The sequence below is a fragment of the Fomitiporia mediterranea genome (assembly GCF_000271605.1).
Source record: "Fomitiporia mediterranea MF3/22 unplaced genomic scaffold FOMMEscaffold_7, whole genome shotgun sequence".
Classification (NCBI taxonomy): Eukaryota; Fungi; Basidiomycota; class Agaricomycetes; order Hymenochaetales; family Hymenochaetaceae; genus Fomitiporia; species Fomitiporia mediterranea.
In genome coordinates this window covers 2,772,368-2,793,357 of record NW_006760392.1, presented here as the reverse complement: position 1 = coordinate 2,793,357, position 20,990 = coordinate 2,772,368, and the positions used below count along the sequence as shown (strand labels likewise).

The following is a 20,990-nucleotide window of genomic DNA, read 5'->3' as shown; positions in this document are numbered from 1 at the left end:
AGTCATGATCGGAATGATATCATAATTCTGATCCGGGCTATCAGACAGGGTAGCTTGAACTTGACATACTTTTACTCCGGCCCTCTCACTCACTCGCCAATCGCAAAATGACAAAAGCCCAGCGCATCCTAATCTACATACTCAGGCACGACCTTCGTCTTGCAGACAATCCCGTCTTCACTGCAGCTTCTACCACCAATGCCACCTTCACTCATCTCATTCCACTGTTCATTCTAAACCCTACGCAATACGAGATCTCTGGGTTCCTGAAGCCTGACGAGAAGTCGCCCTTTCCAGAGGCTCGTTCGCGTCTAGGTCAATTCTGGCGTTGTGGACCATACAGAGCCAAGTTCCTTGCCGAGTCACTATTTGACCTAAAGAAGTCTCTGCAATGTGTCGGGAGTGACCTTGTTATTCGAACTGGGGAAGCGCATGATGTCATCGGAAAAATGATCAAGAGCTTGAATGGGGGGGACTCTGAGGTGAAAGCTGTCTGGATGACTAGGGACTTTGCTGCAGAGGAGTTCGATGAAGAGAGAAAGATTCGGAAAACTTTACCGCCGGGTGTCTCGTTCCGAGCGTTTAGCGACGAGTCTACATTAATTAGCAAGTATGTGCTGACATACTTGCATCCATTGGGAACGGATTTAATTTTTAATATCGCAGGAACGATGTCCCATACACGGCTGCTGACCTGCCGGATGTCTTTACGAGTTTTAAAAAATCGGTCGAACCTCTACGCTCAAATGCCGGCATGCCTATTCAAAATATTCCTTCAATCCCTCCGATACCAAATGACATCCCCGCCCAACTTCATCCGTTTATCATTCCCAAAACACTGGACGACCTCATCTCCGCTCTCCAACAACCACTTTTCAATAAGCCCGACATTCCCTTACCAGCCTTCCCCGAGGGAAGTTTTTCCGCACATCCATTCAAAGGCGGCTCCACAGCAGCTCGCGCCAGACTCTCACACCTAATCTCTTCCGACGCCGTATCAACGTACAAAGACACGCGCAACGGACTTATCGGGTGGGACTTCTCGACCAAGCTCAGTGCCTACCTTGCATATGGGTGTATATCTGCAGGTCAAGTCCACGCTGCCTTGAAGAAATGGGAAGATGAATTTAATGACGGACAAGAGAATAAGGGAACTACGGCGATTCGGTTTGAACTTCTGTGGAGGGACTATATGCGCCTGTGTTTAGATAAATATGGGACAGATTTCTTTCAGCTGTATGGATTTGGCAAGAAAGGAAGGAAAGGTGGCGATGTGGAGTGGAAGATACCTTCCGCCGACCCAAGAGCGAAAGAGGCGTTTAAGCGCTGGCTCACCGGACGAACGGGTACAGGCCTTATTGACGCCGCGCAACGAGAATTGCTTCTCACAGGCTACACGTCAAACCGCACGCGTCAGAACACTGCTTCCTTCCTTGCTGCACGTTTGCGTATCGATTGGCGTCTGGGTGCTGAATGGTTTGAGAGTATGCTGATTGACTATGATTGTGCAAGCAATTGGGGGAACTGGGCGTACGTTGCTGGCGTTGGGAATGATCCGCGCGAGAATAGGATGTTCAACCCCGTGAAACAGGCAAATGACTATGATCCGAAAGGTGAATATATTCGTGCATGGGTAGAGGAGGCTCGTGACGTGGAAGATGCTTCATGTATCTGGCAGCTGTGGAAACTCCCAAGGGAAGAATGGAAGCGACGAGGGATTGAAGAGCCGCTTGTCATGATTGAATGGAGTCCTAGTAAAAGAGGCAAAGATAGCAGGCGAGGACGGGAACGTCGAGCAAGAAGAGGTCCAAGGAAGAATAAAAATATTCAAAATCCTTAGCAAGTAGCCAATAATTGGCGATTCGGTATCAATGCATTCCATTCATTATCCAATAAAATTAGGTAGATCTCCGTACTTCCAACATGATAGAGTGAAAGAACATATCAGACTAGGCCTGCAATTTCAACTACAACGGGACAATGATCTGATGCACCATAGATTTCGTCCCGAATCTCGCACATCTTGACGTTTTCGCGGAGTCGTTCACTCACCACAACTACATGAAGACTTAGTCAGCAAACCGGAGAAGGATAAGAATAAGTGACTGAGTCACGAACCATGATCAAGTCTCCACCCGATACCTTTTGAACGACAGTCAAAGCGGTATCCGAAATACGTATAATGTTGGTCGTCCGGATGCAATTCCCGCCAAAGGTCAAGGAACTTGTTCGATGATGAAGCATCCTGCTTTTCATCCTTTGAAGGGTCAAGTATCCGAGCGAAGGCTTTAGTCTCAGACTCGGTATATCCTGCCGATTTGTTCCAATTTTTCTTTGCGTGCGTTAGGTCTGTGTAACGAAGATCGTAAACAAAAGGCTGAATTGATGTTAAATGTTTCGCCTGTTGTACCTTTCTCTGTTGGTGCAACATTCAAATCACCCGCCCAAATAACAGGCTTTTTTGCATCGAGTTCTCGTATGTACTTCGTAAAGTGCTCATTCCATAACTCTTTCTCAGGTAATGTCTATACAAGCAAAAGTCAGTAACCATGAAGTGGCTATGGTCAATACTGAACTGGCAAACCTTCAAACCTTGGCCGGCATTCGTAACGTATGTAGCGACCAAATAGAATTTCTCGAATTCGGCGGTTACTATTCTTCCCTTGATAGCATCTTCATTTGGGTGACCTGGGAGGTCTTTTGTCACTGATATTGGTTCATGTTTCGAGAACACTGCTGTCCCGGCTTAATGTAACTTGTAAGTTTCGGAATGGGCATAGGACCGACAGACATAAATGGCGTACCATACCCTTTCTTGCCGGCAATCGACCAATACCTGTAGGGGTATCTGCTATCGAGGACTGGGACTTCCGATTCTCCATTCATCTTCGGAAACATGAATAAGCTACAATCGGAGAAATACAGTATAGCTAGAGAAAACATACTTTAGTTTCCGTCAATGTTAAAATATCAGCGTCCTCAGCTTCAACATAAAAGTTGAATCCCTGTCATCATCTGAAATCAGCTTTATGGTCTCTTCTTCTCTCAGTGGGAGCTAATAGATTAGATGCACCTTCTTCTGTGCAGCGGCCAATCCCGAAACATTCCACGATGCGATACGTATCGCACCTTCATGTTTCTCCGGGAACATGATATTCTCAGGTATGACTTTGTTGGTTGGTTGACCATTAGGTGCGAAGCCTTCTCTCGTCTCCCCATTTCCTGCAGTAGTAATTTTCTCATCCTTGTTCTTCGTCGCGTCCTTTCTCTTCTTAGCGAGTGCTGCCTCGTCGCCAGATGTCGGCGAAGCTTTCCGCTTTGTTGAGGCCGTGCGCTTCGGAGGCATACTTAGAAGATACGATTTGTAGGGATTTGGGAGGAGAGCTGGACGACAAGTAGACAAGCGGAGTAGCCGTAAATGACGGAAGCAAAAGGCATTCATTTGAATTTTAAATGATATTTTGTGACGCGACCTTCGACGCGTCGCGTAACGTTGTGGGCGTCTTCAAGTCGCGGAGCAGTCAGGCATCGGGTACTGCCGAGACTGGTACTGAGACTCATCTCGCCCATCACTTGCTTCATAACAGACTGTGCTCATGAATTCAGCTGATACCACGTCAATGATCTAATATCGTAATATTTTTAGTTTTCGGTAAAGAATCTATAGTACTTAAAATCTTTTCTATTCTACCCAATAGCTGAATATCTTATTTAACTTGTACCAAAAAGGCGTCAATCTCGGATGCGCAGTCCATACATCTCTTTGACTTTCTTCACCACAGCAGGATCGCCCGTGTTCTGTAGAAAGAAGGTTATAAGGCACATACTCGAGATTCGACAAGACGCCGCAAAATACAGCAACGAAACGTACCTTCGTGATCTCATCGCTAATCTTAATGCACGGCGCTCCGTTGACGTTAGCAATCTTGATGACCATGTTAAGTGCTTTACTCTTCTGTTTCCCTCCCGAGGAAACAGAACGGAAATCGTTCGTCAAGAACGTGCCAATCCCAAATGAACCTACCCCCGCGTTCATTGTAACATTCTCTTCACCGCTACCCAAATGAATATTTGATGGACTTACAGGTGATTCCTAGCTCGTCACACTGAGCCTTAATCTTAAGCGCCTTTTCATCCGTCAGCGCGTCGGAATAAATTATAGACTTCTTGCGATAGTCGATTCCCATGCTCTCATAGATCTCCTTCGCAAGAGGCGCATATACGAAGGGGTCTCCCGAGTCTTGACGAAGACCATGCCAGCGCAGAGCGCGCTCCTTGTCTTTGGTGAAGTCCTATAGAGAACCTGTCTTAGTTCGTAACTAGAAGACATGGAGTACGTCTCTACCTTGAAGAAAACTTCCGTAGAGAACGTATCTGTGAGGGCGATAAGTGGTCCGTCGGGATACACCTTTTCCCACAAATCGAGTGCGAGCCCATTAGCTCCTTCGTATCCACGAAGAGATGCTACCTGTCCTTCACGTTAAGGGAGACCTTGTGCTGATATGGCATTGCTTACACCCATAAACCATTCACTAAAGGAACAATTAACTGGCGAAACAAGACGGCTAGAAGTAAAAGATGCGTACTGTGCAATGGTTCCTATCGGCTTAATACCATATTTGAAAGCGAGATGCATCTACGGTGCACTTAGTCACTTTCAACGGATACAGAGTCAAACGATATAGTACATTACTTGTCCCGACAACTTTCCCCTTATCCGGAAACTCATTAGATGCTCGTATAAGCGTTGCGACCACCAAGTCTTGGATATAATAAGAACGTCGTCTACGCGTGCCAAATTCGCTAAATTGAATGTCTGCTTGTAGAAGCGTCTTAGCCTTCTCGTAAGCAATCTCTAATAGCAATGACATCGTTAATATACGCGTATACTCGATCTGAAATCATACCTTCTTGACTGTCATAACTCCAATCTGTATCCGCTGTGCGGAAATAAATTTCACTGAGACAAGCCATGAGTGGTACTTCCCAGAGTATCGTCTCTACCCATGGACCGACAGCACTAATCTCCAAGCGTCCCTTATTTGGGTCGTCTTTCAATGCTTTGAATTCGACATGTAGTTGTTCCGGCTTGAATCGGAACTTGGCCAGGTATTCTAGGTATGGTTCGCCAAAGAACGGACAAGTCTGACGTAGCCAAGCGATCTCTTCTGGAGTCGCGATGAGCTCATTAAAATCTGAAGCACGTCCAAATTATAAGCGTGACAATAGGTTAAATGCAGGGCAGACGAACGAGGTAAAGTCGAGATATAGCGCTCATAGCATTCCCTAGTGAAGTACACGTCTTCGTCTCTATGTGTAAAGCGGTATGTCGCTTGTACGTCAGGGAAATGGCGCAGGACGGCCTGCTGCATAGTGAGCTGGGATGCACACAGCCATCGAGTCAATGCCAAGGACACCGTGAAGAGGATAAGCAAAATGCACCTTGTAGAGGTCAGTGTCTAAAAGAGACCGAGGCATGGCAAAGTATTTTTCAGAGCCATCACGAAGGTGGTTTGCCATTGTCGTCGACGAACGAGAGTGAGTTGTGGTTTGCTAAGTTTAGGGTCTGCGCGGCACAACTTTAAGGACATGATAAGCCACCATGATATCTTAACAAGTGACAGAGTATCAGCGAAATGAAATTTAGGAATTCTGATTAGACGGGTTTATCTCCATTAAGTCAGTTTGATGGGAATTTGTAATTGATCTAGCTCACCTATCAATCTTATATGGAGGTGAAAAGTCTGTTTACACAAGTAGGAAGGTCTAGTGGCCCTGTGGGTGATGAAGCATAATCACACCTTTCTTTTCAGATATACTATACGTCCTTTCCACAATTAGTGCCGCAATAGCTCAGCTGGGAGAGCAGTAGACTGAAGTTCTAAAGGTCCCCCGTTCGATCCGGGGTTGTGGCATCCATAAAAGTTTGGAGTTTCTTTTGTTTCTTCAATGGCCATCTGACCAACCAATTTGTTTTCCTCATCATTAATCTGTGAAATTATGTACCCACCAATGAAAAACCATCTCTTACACTCGATTACCAGCAACACTGTTCGCCTCACTCGGCTACACACACTGCTTGCACGAAACAGCTGATCCCCACGGGGACTGAAGAGTAGGGCTCGGTACCGTACCGTATACGGATACGGGCCGTATAATACGACCCTTATACGGATACGGCTCGTATAATACGGTGCCGTATTTCTGAACCCAAAAACCTATACGGATACGGTACGGCCGTATACGGAACGTATACGCCATATACGGATACGGCGTAGTTGCTACATTTACCAAGGTGTAGCATGAAATGTAAGGGGCTACATCATTGTGATATTACCTCTTTAGTATAGAAATATTGAATTCTACCTATATTATGCCTTAATCTACATGAAATGTATAAAATTTGACTTATTGACATTTTGTTATGTAATTTAGTCTGTGATATTTGTCATAAAGTCGAGTCATGTGATGTACCTATATATCGGAATATATATCAGATTGCACATACTTTTACAATAATAGTGCTGAATATATTAGTAAATGCTAGTATAAGTGTCTGAACATTGAATACTACTTATTAGAGCTTCAGTATTATGTTTAGAGCAAGAGTTTCTTTCATTTAGTAGCCGTCTATCATATACAGGCGTATACGGTCCGTATTATACAGACTATATACGGTTACGGCCCGTAAAATACGTGCCGTATTTTTGAGTCAAATTTTTTATACGGATACGGTACGGCACCGTATACGAAAATGCCGTATCCGTATAATACGGTACGGGACCGAGCCCTACTGAAGAGGCGTAACTGCACTTTACTAACGATCGTACAATCCTCCGATCAGCGATCGAGCTTGATTTTTTCATAGCCGGTCGATCGGGGTCGCATGTGTTTTGCATCCGTTAATATAAAAGTAGATCACGGACACGTATGACATCTTGTGCCTGTTAGCACTTCGAGCAGTCTAATCCCGCCATGTCGTTCAACAAAGAGAAGCCTCGGGTTGGCATTATCGGGAGCGGGTGAGCTTCACGACGGGTATGATCATTTATCTGTCGTTGAGAAGTTTGATGTAGAGTCGGAGGCCTGTCCATGGCCATTGCCCTTAAGAAGAAACTCAACTTTGACAACTTCCTTGTGAGTGCGACTTTTATTCATGGCCGTTGACGGGTGCCAACTTAGGTATTGCAGATATTTGAGAAGGAGTCAGATATTGGAGGGACATGGCGAGTGAGTAACCCAATACAGTGACTTTCTTGCGGTGCACTGAAGAAAATCATGTGTGGTACAGGACAACACTTATCCAGGTTGCTCGTCTGATGTAGCCGGGCACTGGTACTGTCTCTCTTCCGAACCGAACCCCAACTGGTCATCCCTGTTCGTCCTTCAGCCTGAGATTCTCGCCTACTGGCAAGGTCTCGTCAACAAATATGGATTGCGAAAATACGTCGTTCTGAATACAACTGTTTTGAATGCCGTATGGGACGATGCTGCACAACACTATCGGCTGACGCTACGTGATTCGAAGACGGGTGAGGAGCGTGAAGAAGTAGTCGAGGCACTCGTCAGTGCCTCCGGGGGTTTCACTGAGCCGCATTATCCTAGTGACATTCCAGGGATGAAAGACTTTAAGGGTCCAATGTTCCATTCTGCACGATGGCGGAAGGACGTGGAATTATCCGGGAAGACCGTCGGTGTCGTCGGCAATGCAGCATCAGCGTAGGTCATCTCGCTTGACGATGCTTGGTGTTGATGATCTGAATAATGGTGCAGAGTCCAGCTCGTTCCGAGGATATCGGAAGATCCGTCTGTGAAAGTCATTAACTTCTGCAGAACTCCAAATTGGTTCGCGTTCCGAGTGAGTATTATCATGTATTGTACCGGATAACTGTGATAAGTTAATGCTATAATCAATTCAGGATAACTACAAGTATCCGGCTTGGGCTAAATGGATATTCGCTCACGTACCTGGCGTGATGTGGGCATACCGCACGTTCCTCTTCGCTCGTGTAAGCCTAACCGAGATCTATAAAAGCGTGAAATTGCGTTTGCTTATTCATTCCCTTCTCTTGATTAACCTAGTATGACTTATCATACTTAATTTTCCGAAATGAGAACAAACGAATGCAAGCAACGGCGCGTAAGGTGAGTCCTCACACCCTTTTGCAGACTCATTGTGCTAATGTATCTTCGCGTAGTTATTGACTAGGGAGCTCAAGAAGCGAGCACCTAAGGAATATGTCGACAACCTTGTCCCTTCATACCGTGAGTTCTCCACGGTTTTCGACTTTTATTCTCAGTCGTTTCATAATCTTGGATTATGCAGCACCCGGATGCAGACGAATCGTCATCGAGCCAGGATACCTAAAAGCTTTACATAAGCCGAACGTATCACTCAACTGGGATGGTATCGCTAGGTTTGAACCCGATGGCCTCGTTACGAAAACGGGTCAGAAGATACCTTTGGATGTGATTGTTTTGGCTACTGGTTTCCTCGTTGTGAGCATTCATCCTTACCATTCCTCGTCCGCTGCGGTACTGGATAAGCTGATTTGGACTGTACTTGATAGTGCAGGATTATGACCGATGTGAAAGGACTAGGAGGATTGACTCTATCTCAATACTTCGATTCTAAGGGCGGGCCGACTGCGTATCTGGGAACAACCGTCCCTGGGTTCCCCAACTTCTTTACAATCTTAGGTGCACTTTCTTCCCCCGTTCCTGCACTCACTAGAAAGTTAACGACTTCTTAAATGTAATAAGGCCCAAACATCGCAACGGGCCACGCATCTGTAATCTTCAGCGAAGAGGCCCAAATCAACTACATCGTCCAACTCCTTGCACCAATCCTCTCGCATTCCGCGTCTTCCTTCACCGTCCGTTCCTCAGTCACAGACGCCTTCAACGACCGCATCCAGAAGCGCCTCCGGTCGTCCGTCTTTGCCGCGTGCACGTCGTACTACCGTGCAGGGTTGGACGGAGCGGGGAAGAACGTGGCAATTTGGCCGGGACCTGTGACAGCGTATTGGTGGGAGACGAGGAAGGTTCGGTGGAGCGATTATGAGGCGAAGGGCGCTGAGAAGTGGGAGAGTGAGAGGAGGAGGAGTAATGTGATGAAGGTGCTGGTTTTGATTGCTGCAGTGCTACTGCTGGCTGCAGGGACGCAACCTTCAATAAGGAGTACTGTACTCGCCTTCCTTGCACCTGCATTGGCAAAGGTGCAAGAATTCCTTCCGCGCCTTGCCTTTCGTTAGATTTTTTTACTTTTGGATTGGATCGTAGAAAATCTACATCACAATATAAATAGATGGAAACGGTTATTCATTACAGCATACACTGGAAACGGAGGTGTTCTGTAAAAAACTAAGAGTACTGCATCAATTGGTATATAGCTTGCATTATCACTATTTGCCTAACATGATATAATATTAGTCATTGTTCATTTGTCACAAACAAATTGGATTACTCACCCTGGCGAATAAAAGATTGGAACCGGGTTGGTATGAAGGAAGGAATTTGTGATAGATAAATAGTGAATTTATACTACGTCGATCACTGTCGATCATTCCCCCAATTTACCTTCTCTGCCATCTTCACAGGACTTCACCCACTACCTTTAAGTCTTTTGTCTTCGTGCAGTAGTGATACTATCACTGAAAATGTAAATGTGCCCTGTGCTGAGGTTATTTGTCATTCGACGCCTGGCGACACTACTCAACTTACTCAGCTGTACATTTATCCAAGCCAAGAAACAGGACCATGAGCTTTTCATCAGATATCAGGCTTGGTTTTGAGTCTCGGATCACCCGTGCGTTAGATCTATCGGCCAGCATAAGCATAAGTATGAACTCATGGACAAGTGTGACCTCTTAGGACGCGCCAGCACTTTAAGCAAATCAGTCGCATTCTACCATGTCGTTCAACAAGGAGAAACCAAGAGTTGGCATCATCGGAGCCGGGTAAGTTCATTGGACTGTTCTTTCGCTCGTTTGTTGACAGTAGATATTTGTGCAGAGTTGGCGGCCTCTCCATGGCCATTGCTCTTAAGAAGCAGCTCAACTTTGACAACTTTCTGGTGAGTCTGCTGGTTTCTTCATAGCTATGAATGTGTGCTGACTTGGTACTGCAGATATTTGAGAAGGCGTCAGACATCGGAGGAACGTGGCGAGTGAGTGAACTTCCGATCTGATTTCATACTGGCTCACTGAACATATCTAAAAAATAATGTGCACTGTAGGACAACACTTATCCAGGCTGTGCATCCGACGTAGCTGGGCACTGGTATTGTCTCTCATACGAGCTAAACCCGAATTGGTCTTCCCATTTCGTTCTTCAACCTGAGATTCTCGCCTATTGGAAAGGTCTCGTCAAAAAATACGGATTGTGGAAATACGTCGTTCTGAATACAGCTCTTGTGAATGCTGTATGGGATGATGATGCTCAGCACTATCGTCTGACCTTGCGTGATTTGAAAACAGGCAAGGAGTACGAAGAAATTGTCGAAGCGCTAGTTAGTGCCTCCGGGGTCGTCACTGAACCGCGTTATCCGAGCGATCTTCCGGGGATGAAAGATTTCAAGGGTCCGATAGTCCATACTGCGCGGTGGCGGAAAGACATTGATCTCGCTGGGAAGACTGTCGGCGTCGTTGGTAATGCCGCATCAGCGTAGGCTATCTCACTTCTGATGCTTCTTACTGGTCTGAAGTTCATTACAGAGTCCAGTTTGTTCCGAGAATATCCGAGGACCCTTCCGTCAAAGTCATTAACTTCTGCAGGACTCCGAACTGGTTTGCGTTTCGGGTGTGTTATCACGTATTAAACTGAGTGATTGTGCTGAGTTAACGCTGCCTCTTTTCTTCAGTCTCACTTCAAATACCCAGCCTGGGCCAAATGGATGTTTGCTCACGTCCCTGGCGTCATGTGGGCGTACCGCGCGTTCCTCTACTTAAGTGTAAGTCTTCTCAACATAAGTAGCTTCAAATGCAAGGAAATATCGCCAACTTCGATAATTCTTTTATTTTGTCATCCTTAGCATGAAATACTCTACAAACTTTTCCGAAATGAGAACAAACTGTTGCAAGCAGCAGCACGCAAGGCAAGTTCTCACTTCTACTCCATTATTTTTCCGCAAGAGACTAATACATATTCGGATGTGTAAATGTATCCTCACGTAGGTATTAACTACGGAGCTCAGGAGGCGAGTACCTAAAGAATATGCTGATAAACTTGTCCCTTCATACCGTACGTCCTCCTCAGTCCGATGATTTTTCGATTTTAAAGGTTGGCATACCTAGCGCCAGGATGTAGACGAATCGTCATCGACTCAGGGTACCTAAAGGCTCTACATCATCCGAATGTACAACTCAACTGGGACGGAATTGCCAAGCTCGAATCCGACGGTCTAGTTACGAAGACTGGTCAGAAGATATCACTGGACGTTATCGTGCTTGCTACGGGCTTCCACTTTGTAAATCTTCCTTCAGGTTATTTATCATCTAACGCACTACTACAACTAATCTGAACACTTTTGGTCATTACTAGTCCAAATTAACGATCGACGCGACAGGACCAGGAGGATTGACTCTTCAGCAATACTATGATTCCAAGGGTGGACCCACAGCATATCTGGGGACGACCGTTCCTGGGTTTCCTAATCTCTTCATGATCTTGGGTACATTTCATTCTCTCCACTCCGACATTCACCGGAAAATTACTGTTTTTTTTTGTACACAGGCCCGAATATCGCAACAGGCCACGCCTCAATCATCTTCAGCGAAGAAGCCCAAATAAACTATATCATGCAACTCCTTGCACCGATTCTTTCACGTTCCGTGTCTTCCTTCACAGTCCGCGCCTCCATCACCGATACGTTCAACGACCGCCTTCAGAAGCGTCTACAATCTACTGTATTCACCGCGTACCCGTCGATTTACCGTGCAGGTTCGGACGGAGCGGGTAAGGTTGTTGCGATCTGGCCAGGACCCGTGACAGCATATTGGTGGAAGGTGAGGAAGGTTCGATGGAGTGATTACGAGGCGAGAGGTGCAGAGAAGTGGGAGAGTGAGAGGAAGAGAAACAGAATCCGAAGGGTCCTCGCTTGGATTGCGGCGGCGGTTCTTTTGGCTGCAGGGGCACAACCTTCGATTAGGAATACTGCGCTTGCCGTTTCTACTCCTGCACTGGAAAAGGTATATGGGTTCATTCAGAACCTTGGATTTCGATAGACAGTGATGTATCTTGACTAGATGATAGAAAATCCTCATTTATGTGTGCATGGAAATGATAATTTATAACAGAATATACACTAGCAGACGAAGTGCGACTTTCATCTTTCATTAGTAACTTCCTAGAATGTGATGCAGATATCTTAGTATCAAATTTTCGTGTGTGTTGATCTATAAACGAATAGAACTGCTCGCTGCAGTAACTGAAAAGGCAGTGAAAAGCTAGGAAGAGCGGGAATGACATAGTAAATATATTCTACATCGATCACTGTCGATCATCTCTATACGGGGTAATATAATAGTGCTTGAATTCCTTTCCTTCCTTCTTGTTTGCTGCCTTTTTCCCGTCTTCAGCCTCTTTCAGCTCTTGTGTTCGTTTGGTGATGACAAAATCGCTTGACGTGCATAAGCTCTTCCGACGTTTGGTTGTCAGCAGCAATACTCGCCTTATTTGGCTACACATTCATCCCGCCAAAGAACAGGGGCATGAACCATGAGGTCCCCACCGCATATCAAAGTATTGGTTTCCGTCTCTGGAATCAGACTGGATCATTGTCGGACCGCCCATGCGTTAGATCCATCGGTGAAAAGAGTATATAAGTTTGGGTACTGCTCATAGACCGGTGTGACCTCTTGGGCGCGCCTGTGCTCCGAGCGGACTTTGTTCCGATCTACCATGTCGTTCAGCAAGGAGAAATCGAGAGTTGGCATAATTGGGGCTGGGTGAGCTTATTGGAATGGTAATTACTCGTTTGTTGATAGTTGCTATATGGTGTAGGGTTGGCGGCCTCTCCATGGCCATTGCTCTCAAGAAGCAGCTCAATTTTGACAACTTCTTGGTAAACATACTGCTTTCTTCATAGCTGATGGCCGGCGGCGCTGACTTGGTGCTGCAGATATTTGAGAAGGAATCAGACATTGGAGGAACATGGCGAGTGAGTGAACCCCAGTCTAATTTCATCCTGTCGCGCCGAGCACTTAAAAATCCATGTACACTGCAGGATAATACTTATCCAGGCTGCTCATCCGACGTAGCTGGACACTGGTATTCTCTCTCATACGAGCCGAACCCAAATTGGTCGTCCCGTTTTGTCCTTCAACCTGAGATTCTCGCCTATTGGCAAGACCTCGTCAACAAATACGGCTTACGGAAGTACCTCGTTCTGAATACAACTGTCGTGAATGCTGTATGGGACGATGACGCTCAGCACTATCGGCTGACCCTGCGCAATTTGAAAACAGGCAAGGAGTACGAAGAAGTTGTCGAAGCGCTCGTTAGTGCATCCGGAGCACTGGCCGAGCCGCGTTATCCGAGCGACATTCCAGGGATGAAGGATTTCAAGGGTCCGATGTTCCACACTTCATGGTGGCGGAAGGATGTTGATCTTGCTGGGAAGACCGTTGGCGTCGTAGGCAATGCCGCATCAGCGTAGGCTATTTCACCTTGTAAGGCTTGTTGCTAGTCTCAGGTTGATTACAGAGTCCAGCTTGTTCCGAGGATATCGGAGGATCCGTCTGTCAAGGTCATCAATTTCTGTAGGACTCCGAACTGGCTTGTTTTCCGGGTTGGTGATATCATGTATTATAATGGAAGATTACGCTGAGCTAAGGCTACTTTTACTACAGCCTAACTTCAAGTACCCTACGTGGGCTAAATGGGCATTCGCTCACATCCCTGGCGTCATGCGGACATACCGAACTTTTGTCTTTTACAGTGTAAGTCTTCCTGACATGTCTCTAGGCTCAACGACAAAATTGTCAATTTGGCTTATTCTTTATCATGAAATTACTAGTATGAATCATTGTACAGGCTTTTCCGAAATGAGAACAAGTTATTGCAAGCGGCAGCACGCAAGGTAAGCTCGCATATCTAGTCCGTTATGTTCTCTCAATGTTCCCCCAAGAGGAAGGCGCTGAGCTGATCGTATAAATGTATCTTCACGTAGGTATTAACTATGGAGCTCAAGAAACGCATACCTAAGGAATATGCCGACAAACTTATCCCTTCCTACCGTAAGTTCTCTGCAGTCTTCGACGCTCCTCCATCTTGTCTGAACATCGTTATACACAGCACCCGGATGTAAACGAATGATCGTCGAGCCAGGATACCTAAAAGCTTTGCATCAGCCGAACGTACAACTCAACTGGGATGGTATTGCCAAGTTCGAACCTGACGGTTTAGTCACAAAGGCAGGCGAAAAGATATCATTGGATGTCGTTGTATTTGCTACCGGCTTCCACTTTGTGAGTCTTCGTTCCTAGACTACACTCATGCAGACTATTCTGAACTTAATTTGTAATTACTAGGCTAGATTGATAACAGATGTGACGGGACAAGGAGGGTTGACTCTACAACAATACTTCGATTCTAAGGGTGGACCGACAGCGTATCTGGGAACGACTGTCCCTAGTTTCCCTAATTTCTTCGTAATCCTGGGTATGTTTCCTTCTTTCCGCTCCAGCACTCTTTAGAAAGCCTGCTAATCTCTCTATGTACACAGGTCCGAACACCGCGACAGGTCACGCATCGGTCATCTTCACTGAAGAAGCCCAAATCAACTACACCATCCAACTCCTTGCACCAATCATCACACGCTCCGCGTCTTCTTTCACTGTCCGATCCTCGGTTACGGACGCTTTCAACGAGCGCCTTCAAAAGCGTCTTAATTCCACAGTATTCGCTGCGTGCGCGTCGTGGTATCGTGCAGGGTCGGATGGGACAGGAAAGAACGTGGCGATTTGGCCGGGACCTGTGACAGCGTTTTGGTGGAAGGTTCGGAAGGTTCGATGGAGTGATTACGAGGCGAGAGGTGCTGAGAAGTGGGAGAGGGAAAGGAGGAGGAAGAGAATCCGGCAAGTTCTCGCTTGGATTGCGGCGGCGGTTCTTCTGGCTGCTGGGACGCAGTCTTCGACGAGGAACGCTGTGATTGCCTCCATTGCACCTACATTGGAAAAGGCCTATGAATCCATTCCGTGTCTTGGGTTTCGTAGATCGTTTTGATCTTGATTAGGTGATAGAAAGTCCTCTTTATAATAAATAATACGTAGGAAATGCCTATGAAAACGTGGTGCGATTTCGAAATTCATTACTTTCCTGAGATGCAAACAGACTCATCTACCCTCATATCTTGTCGTCTGCTGTAAGTAATATTAATCCTATTGTTTGTGACAATCAAATAATCGTTGATGCAGTAGAGGCAGTATGAAGCAATATGAAAGCACTCCTGCTGGATAAGGTTACTAAATAATGCTACTTATGTCGATCACTGTCAATCATCTCCAAACAGAGCAAATGCATAAATATCTTTCCACTACTAGTTGTACTGTTTCCAGCTTTACTTCGTTTTTGTTCCTGTCTTTATTACCTCTCAACTCTCTTTCCTTGTTCAATAAGGATACTACCAGTAAATATGCTTACTTGACAAGTGATAAGACAATTTTGACGTTGTGATTCTTAGTGATGGTATTCGCATCTTTGGTGCACTGTATCCACAACTCCACATTGCCTCCTGGCCAAACCATAGTGTAGGCTTTTCGATGACGTCTGTCACATCAAGCTTGATTCCTACCTCTGCATCGCTGCCAAAGTACCCGTGCAACTTCATCTATCAGTTAGCATAGTATAAGACTGTGACCTCTTGCACACATCAACACTAAGCAAACAAATCACATCCTACCATGTCGTTCAACAAAGAGAAACCTAGAGTTGGCATTGTTGGCGCCGGGTGAGGCTGTTTGAATGCTAGTCTGCTTGTTGCTGAAGTCATCCTTTCTTGTAGAACTGGAGGCCTGTCTATGGCCATTGCTCTCAAGAAGCAGCTCAACTATGACAACTTCCTGGTGAGTATAATATTTTACCCATGGTGCCAACGGGCACTGACCTGGTTTTTTTGTTACAGATATTTGAAAAAGGATCAGACATTGGAGGAACATGGCGAGTGAGTGACCTTGCAGATTAACTTGATCACAGCGCAGTGAAGAAACTATGTGTGTTATAGAACAATATCTATCCGGGCTGCTCATCCGACGTAGCTGGACACTGGTACTGCCTCTCATCCGATCCGAATCCAAACTGGTCGTCCCATTTTGTTCTTCAACCTGAGATTCTCGCCTATTGGCAAGGTCTCGTCAACAAGTATGGATTGCGGAAATACCTTGTCCTGAATACAGCCGTTGTGAATGCTGTATGGATCGATGATGCCCAACACTATCGGTTGACGTTGCGTGATCGGAAGACGGGCGAGGAGCGCGAAGAAGTCGTTGAAGCTCTAGTTAGTGCCTCTGGGGCGCTTGCCGAGCCGCGTTACCCAAGTGACATTCCGGGGATGAAGGATTTCAAAAGCCCGATGTTCCATTCTGCACGGTGGCAGAAGGATGTGGAGCTCTCGAGGAAGACCGTCGGTGTCATCGGCAATGCCGCATCGGCGTAAGTTATGTCACTTTGTGGTGCTTCCTGCTAATCTGAGAGACTAGTACAGAATCCAACTTGTTCCAAGAATATCAGAAAATCCGTCTGTCAAAGTCATCAACTTCTGCAGGACTCCAAACTGGTTCGTGTTCTTTGTACGTGCTGTCATGTATTACGCCAAATGACTGTGCTGGGCTAATGCTATTTTTATTTCAGCCGAACTTCAAGTACCCAGCGTGGGTCAAATGGGCGTTCGCTCACATCCCTGGCGTCATGTGGATATACCGCGCGTTCGTTTTCTCCAGTGTAAGTTTTCCCAATGCACCTTTAATTGCAAGAAAATGTCGTCAAGTCCACTTATTCCTTTGTTTTTAACTCCTTAGTATGAGGCACTCTACACAATTTTCCGGAACGAGAATAAACTGTTACAAGCAATAGCGCGCATGGCAAGCTCTCGCGTCTGCTCCTAGAAAGGACGCAAATCTGATTCCATGGATGTATCTTGACGTAGGTATTTACTGTGGAGCTCGAGAAGCGTGCACCTAAGGAATATGTCGACAAACTTATCCCTTCATACCGTAAGCCCTCCACATCTCTCGACTTCCACTGTCGTTTTGAAGCGTGGGACATGCAGCGCCAGGGTGTAAACGAGCCATCTTCGACCCAGGATACATTGAAGCTCTACAACGGCCGAACATCTCACTCAACTGGGACGGAATTTCCAAGTTCGAACATGACGGTCTAGTCACAAAGACAGGCGAAAAAATACCATTGGATGTCGTTGTATTTGCTACTGGCTTCCACTTTGTGGGTCTTCGTTCATCGAACACATTCACGTAGGCTGTCCTGAACTTAATTTGTAATTACTAGACTCGATTAACAACAGATGTAACAGGACAAGGAGGGTTGACTTTGCAACAATACTTCGATTCCAAGGGTGGACCGACGGCGTATCTAGGAACGACTATCCCTAGCTTCCCTAATTTCTTTATGATCTTCGGTATGTTTCTTTCTCTATCCTTTCCAGCACTTTTTAGAAAAATTACGGATTTCTTTTATACACAGGCCCGAACACCGCAACAGGCCACGCATCGGTCATCTTCACCGAAGAAGCCCAAATCAACTACACCATCCAACTCCTTGCACCAATCATCTCGCGCTCCGCGTCTTCTTTCACTGTCCGATCCTCGGTTACGGACACTTTCAACGAGCGCCTTCAAAAACGTCTCAATACTACCGTATTCGCTGCGTGCGCGTCGTGGTATCGTGCAGGGTCGGACGGGACGGGGAAGAACGTGGCGATTTGGCCGGGACCCGTGACAGCGTACTGGTGGAAGGTTCGGAAGGTTAGGTGGAGTGATTATGAGGCGAGAGGAGCCGAGAATTGGAAGAGGGAGAGGAGGAGGAAGAGAATCTGGCAAGTTCTCGCTTGGATTGCGGCGGCGGTTCTTCTGGCTGCTGGGACGCAGCCTTCGATAAGGAACACTGTGCTTGACTTCATTGCACCTACGTTGGAAAAAGATGTATGAACCCATTCCGTGCCTTGGGTATCGTTAGATCACGATATAGCTTGGTTACATGTTGGAAAAGCAACGTTTATGTAATGGAACCTAGTATAACCGCATTATGAAGTGTACATGGACTCGGAATTGATTGTCGATATAATACATGTACATGTGTATACAGTATGAGGGGAACATAAACCAATACATGATATACTTAGCAGAATCGATCGCTATGACGGCTATTCAGTAACTTGATATGCGCTAACAGAGATAGATCGTACCTCTTGAGTTTTGCTCGTCGGTCCAGCAACGCCTCTGCTAATTTTCCTTCTTTACGAGCTTTCTTCAACTAATGCGAACAATAAACCGTCTATTACAAAAAAAGTGATACTGATACGTACCTCTGCCTTGTCTTCTTTTGAAACGATTGATCTACCTGCTCCCCATGCTTGATATGTCCGACTGCAATTTCTGTTAGCATATCTTGAAAAATACCGCAGAGAACAAATCACGACTTACTTTGTACCAGCTTCGTCAATCTTACTCTTCCCCTCACCCTCCTTAAATTTCTTCTTCCTCTCCTCCTCGCTCGCTTCACGTTTATACCGACTCTGTACCTTCACCCAGAATCGTTCGTTGAAGCCAATCTCCTCCGCATCACCTCTTAATGACCTGCCACCACCTGCAACCTCATCTATACCTAGATACTTTTCGTATATGTTTTGGAAGGCGATCATCCCGTCTGGAAGGACGAGAGGCGTCCAAGATTCCTGTGGTCCGCGAGCTTCGCGGAAAGCAGAGACGATTCCGTGGTCGTCGCATGAGAGGAACTTCGTCTCCCCAGATCCTGTGGAAGAGGCAGTTCCTGTACGGAGTGTTAAGGTATCGGAACCAGCGACGCGCGTCGCAACCCAGACTTGCGAGACGTCCGTCGGTTCGCGGGATAGTAAACTACCTTCCTCCTTGTTATCTCCTGCGTCCTCGGCTTCACCATCTTTCGCCCCTTTGTCCTTGTCGAGCGACGAAATAACCGCACGTCCCCTCGTAGAATCGAATGATATGCACACAGGCGAGGGATCTGAAGGGTGCATTATGAACACTGGACCACGAATCTCCTCGGGCTTCTCAGGTCGGACCCAAGTCTCGTCATTCTCTTCCTCGTCTTCGCGCCGCCTCCGCCGAGATGGTTCGGCTTCATCACCATCTTCTACATGTTTTCGCTTCTTCTTGGGCTTGTCGCCCTTGAACCTGAGTTTGGTCGGCATGACTTGCAAGTTACGAAAGCAAGTGTCTGACACTGTGCTGTTGAGGGTGAAGGATCGACGTTATGTCATCACGTGTTGACATGGATCCGGTCTTCAAAGGTTACGCAAAAATAAAATAATACAAAAAATGTACATCAATTTCTGCAGCTACCATGATACCTGAAATAAATATTTTGGAGAGAATAGTCTCGGTATATAGAGAATATAACCTAAAGTATTTATTATCTTGTGTGAAGTACTGAAGCGGCGTCAAATATACTTGAGCATGTGACGTGATTACCAAATTGGGATGAATTCTCCTCCTCCAAGGTGCTCATCGTTGCAGATGAAACAATCGACGACGCCCGACAGCCTCAAGATATGGTAATCACCACCAAAGGTACGTTGCTGTACTATTCCTATCTCTTATGACTGTCCGGGGATGCGTGAATAAGGTGCAAAATGGAGGTTGAAGAGCTGGAATAGGGTGGATGGACATTATTTGAATGGATGGATGGGATTGCAAGATTTGCTTTTGGATCGAGCCGGACGGCTAGGAGAGATAGAGCATGAACAAACCATATACTAATGCTTTTCAATTTCTCAACAGACTTCTCAGCGTCGCGCCGCAAGTCGCGCAAGGCGCACTTCAGCGCACCTTCCTCAGTGCGTCGCAAGATCATGTCATCCGCCCTTGCGAAGGACCTTCGCGCAAAATACAACGTACGTTCCCTCCCCTGCTCTCCTCTCATTCTCTTTACACTCATATATCTCATATCTAATATCTTTTTACTTTACTTTCTCATATATATAGACCCGCTCGATCCCTATCCGAAAGGACGACGAAGTCCGAATCGTTCGTGGGAAGTACAAAGGCCGAGAGGGCAAAGTCACACAAGTCTATCGTAAAAAATGGGTAATCCACATCGACCGTGTACAGCGTGACAAATCCAACGGCGCGTCTGCACCTATTGGTATCCACCCTTCCAAGGTAGTTGTCATAAATATCAAACTCGACAAGGACCGACGTGCGATTTTGGATCGTAAGGATAGGAAGAAGGCGGGTGCGAAGGGGGATGATATCGAGGTCGACGTGAGTTCTTCCTTCTGTTCTGTGTATTATACTGGTACTGATGGACTGTGAAGTGATTGCTATGTGTATCATCGGGCTTCTGTCTTTTGCTTTCGTCATCTTTGTTCCATACCATCCTTACATGCTTACACGACACTCAAAACTCTTAGTCTATGTTGTATGCACTCTGCACCTACAAGCAAATTTGATATGCAACATACAGTAGGCATCGCACTTGTTTGGTGGAACGAATTTTCGAACCGCGTGAAATGAATACAAGCATCAAAGTTCAACTCGCTATGTAATATTAATATGTATACACGAGACTTGGGGGTTGACAGGAATTAACCATGGCAATAATAGCCTTGAAGCTCAGTTTACAACAGTGTTGTTAAAACACTCCCGTTTGGCTCCGTAACTTTGAGTAACTCCCCAATGTTGTATTATGCACTCATATGCACACATGTAAGCGAATTCAAGCTGCTTTTTCTCTCCCCCCTTTTAAAAATATTCTTGCTCGTTAATACCTTGTCACTT

General features: G+C 46.1%; 9 protein-coding genes and 1 non-coding gene across 10 annotated transcripts; 7 read left to right on the top strand and 3 right to left on the bottom strand.

Annotated features, from left to right (window-relative positions):
- Positions 1-125: 125 nt before the first annotated feature.
- On the top strand, positions 126-1,708 carry FOMMEDRAFT_44580 (cryptochrome; the record flags this gene model as incomplete). Its single annotated transcript, XM_007267770.1, has 2 exons — positions 126-610; positions 667-1,708. Coding segments are annotated over 2 exons (1,527 nt in total), but the record flags the coding sequence as incomplete, so codon positions are not given.
- Positions 1,709-1,944: 236 nt separating this feature from the next.
- Positions 1,945-3,151, bottom strand: FOMMEDRAFT_86737 (uncharacterized protein; the record flags this gene model as incomplete). Its single annotated transcript, XM_007267769.1, has 7 exons — positions 1,945-2,057; positions 2,119-2,349; positions 2,411-2,525; positions 2,585-2,745; positions 2,805-2,886; positions 2,946-3,005; positions 3,074-3,151. 7 exons carry the CDS (start codon positions 3,149-3,151, stop codon positions 1,945-1,947), a joined length of 840 nt encoding a protein of 279 aa, XP_007267831.1.
- Positions 3,152-3,657: 506 nt separating this feature from the next.
- On the bottom strand, positions 3,658-5,488 carry FOMMEDRAFT_124871 (nicotinate phosphoribosyltransferase). Its single transcript, XM_007267768.1, has 10 exons — positions 5,443-5,488; positions 5,252-5,378; positions 4,908-5,195; positions 4,689-4,855; positions 4,587-4,636; positions 4,517-4,532; positions 4,346-4,468; positions 4,085-4,292; positions 3,872-4,020; positions 3,658-3,798 (listed from the first exon to the last, which is right to left on the bottom strand). The coding sequence occupies exons 1-10, from the start codon at positions 5,476-5,478 to the stop codon at positions 3,733-3,735; spliced, it is 1,230 nt and encodes a 409-aa protein (XP_007267830.1). The 5' UTR covers positions 5,479-5,488; the 3' UTR covers positions 3,658-3,732.
- Positions 5,489-5,842: 354 nt separating this feature from the next.
- On the top strand, positions 5,843-5,915 carry FOMMEDRAFT_t49. The gene has a single exon. It is a non-coding gene; the product is annotated as a tRNA-Phe (tRNA).
- Positions 5,916-6,752: 837 nt separating this feature from the next.
- On the top strand, positions 6,753-9,320 carry FOMMEDRAFT_21135 (FAD/NAD-binding domain-containing protein). The gene is made up of 11 exons (XM_007267767.1): positions 6,753-7,022; positions 7,077-7,137; positions 7,192-7,230; positions 7,292-7,719; positions 7,774-7,858; positions 7,920-8,009; positions 8,083-8,145; positions 8,199-8,265; positions 8,327-8,499; positions 8,571-8,700; positions 8,764-9,320. The coding sequence occupies exons 1-11, from the start codon at positions 6,976-6,978 to the stop codon at positions 9,252-9,254; spliced, it is 1,674 nt and encodes a 557-aa protein (XP_007267829.1). The 5' UTR covers positions 6,753-6,975; the 3' UTR covers positions 9,255-9,320.
- A 426-nt stretch (positions 9,321-9,746) lies between these two features.
- FOMMEDRAFT_147391 (FAD/NAD-binding domain-containing protein) lies at positions 9,747-12,286 on the top strand. Its single transcript, XM_007267766.1, has 12 exons — positions 9,747-9,808; positions 9,874-9,959; positions 10,015-10,075; positions 10,130-10,168; positions 10,238-10,665; positions 10,716-10,800; positions 10,862-10,951; positions 11,033-11,095; positions 11,175-11,241; positions 11,295-11,467; positions 11,542-11,671; positions 11,734-12,286. The coding sequence occupies exons 2-12, from the start codon at positions 9,913-9,915 to the stop codon at positions 12,222-12,224; spliced, it is 1,674 nt and encodes a 557-aa protein (XP_007267828.1). The 5' UTR covers positions 9,747-9,808; positions 9,874-9,912; the 3' UTR covers positions 12,225-12,286.
- A 497-nt stretch (positions 12,287-12,783) lies between these two features.
- FOMMEDRAFT_109773 (FAD/NAD-binding domain-containing protein) lies at positions 12,784-15,287 on the top strand. The gene is made up of 11 exons (XM_007267765.1): positions 12,784-12,947; positions 13,003-13,063; positions 13,121-13,159; positions 13,226-13,653; positions 13,705-13,789; positions 13,851-13,940; positions 14,018-14,080; positions 14,171-14,237; positions 14,296-14,468; positions 14,532-14,661; positions 14,726-15,287. Exons 1-11 carry the CDS (start codon positions 12,901-12,903, stop codon positions 15,223-15,225), a joined length of 1,683 nt encoding a protein of 560 aa, XP_007267827.1. The 5' UTR covers positions 12,784-12,900; the 3' UTR covers positions 15,226-15,287.
- A 615-nt stretch (positions 15,288-15,902) lies between these two features.
- On the top strand, positions 15,903-18,161 carry FOMMEDRAFT_168873 (FAD/NAD-binding domain-containing protein; the record flags this gene model as incomplete). The annotated part of the gene is made up of 11 exons (XM_007267764.1): positions 15,903-15,949; positions 16,004-16,064; positions 16,124-16,162; positions 16,223-16,650; positions 16,703-16,787; positions 16,849-16,938; positions 17,016-17,078; positions 17,144-17,210; positions 17,267-17,439; positions 17,503-17,632; positions 17,698-18,161. 11 exons carry the CDS (start codon positions 15,903-15,905, stop codon positions 18,159-18,161), a joined length of 1,647 nt encoding a protein of 548 aa, XP_007267826.1.
- A 126-nt stretch (positions 18,162-18,287) lies between these two features.
- On the bottom strand, positions 18,288-19,402 carry FOMMEDRAFT_147388 (uncharacterized protein; the record flags this gene model as incomplete). The annotated part of the gene is made up of 4 exons (XM_007267763.1): positions 18,288-18,367; positions 18,419-18,486; positions 18,539-18,599; positions 18,657-19,402. The coding sequence occupies 4 exons, from the start codon at positions 19,400-19,402 to the stop codon at positions 18,352-18,354; spliced, it is 891 nt and encodes a 296-aa protein (XP_007267825.1). The 3' UTR covers positions 18,288-18,351.
- A 334-nt stretch (positions 19,403-19,736) lies between these two features.
- Positions 19,737-20,747, top strand: FOMMEDRAFT_109766 (ribosomal protein L24). Its single transcript, XM_007267762.1, has 4 exons — positions 19,737-19,781; positions 19,992-20,104; positions 20,196-20,474; positions 20,528-20,747. The coding sequence occupies exons 1-4, from the start codon at positions 19,763-19,765 to the stop codon at positions 20,528-20,530; spliced, it is 414 nt and encodes a 137-aa protein (XP_007267824.1). The 5' UTR covers positions 19,737-19,762; the 3' UTR covers positions 20,531-20,747.
- Positions 20,748-20,990: the final 243 nt, after the last annotated feature.

Coding starts and splice junctions, on each gene's coding strand:
- FOMMEDRAFT_124871 (XM_007267768.1), bottom strand. CDS start 5,478: ATGCCTCGGTCTCTTTTAGACACTGACCTCTACAAG. Junction 4,637..4,688: donor AAGTTGTCGGGACAAGTAAT/GTACTATATCGT, acceptor AGTGCACCGTAG/ATGCATCTCGCTTTCAAATA. Junction 4,021..4,084: donor TGACGAGCTAGGAATCACCT/GTAAGTCCATCA, acceptor ACGCGGGGGTAG/GTTCATTTGGGATTGGCACG.
- FOMMEDRAFT_21135 (XM_007267767.1), top strand. CDS start 6,976: ATGTCGTTCAACAAAGAGAAGCCTCGGGTTGGCATTATCGGGAGCGG. Junction 7,138..7,191: donor TCAACTTTGACAACTTCCTT/GTGAGTGCGACT, acceptor TAGGTATTGCAG/ATATTTGAGAAGGAGTCAGA. Junction 7,859..7,919: donor CAAATTGGTTCGCGTTCCGA/GTGAGTATTATC, acceptor TAATCAATTCAG/GATAACTACAAGTATCCGGC.
- FOMMEDRAFT_147391 (XM_007267766.1), top strand. CDS start 9,913: ATGTCGTTCAACAAGGAGAAACCAAGAGTTGGCATCATCGGAGCCGG. Junction 9,960..10,014: donor GTTGGCATCATCGGAGCCGG/GTAAGTTCATTG, acceptor ATATTTGTGCAG/AGTTGGCGGCCTCTCCATGG. Junction 10,952..11,032: donor GCGCGTTCCTCTACTTAAGT/GTAAGTCTTCTC, acceptor TGTCATCCTTAG/CATGAAATACTCTACAAACT.
- FOMMEDRAFT_109773 (XM_007267765.1), top strand. CDS start 12,901: ATGTCGTTCAGCAAGGAGAAATCGAGAGTTGGCATAATTGGGGCTGG. Junction 13,064..13,120: donor TCAATTTTGACAACTTCTTG/GTAAACATACTG, acceptor TTGGTGCTGCAG/ATATTTGAGAAGGAATCAGA. Junction 14,238..14,295: donor CAAACTTATCCCTTCCTACC/GTAAGTTCTCTG, acceptor CGTTATACACAG/CACCCGGATGTAAACGAATG.
- FOMMEDRAFT_109766 (XM_007267762.1), top strand. Junction 20,105..20,195: donor ACCTTCGCGCAAAATACAAC/GTACGTTCCCTC, acceptor TCATATATATAG/ACCCGCTCGATCCCTATCCG.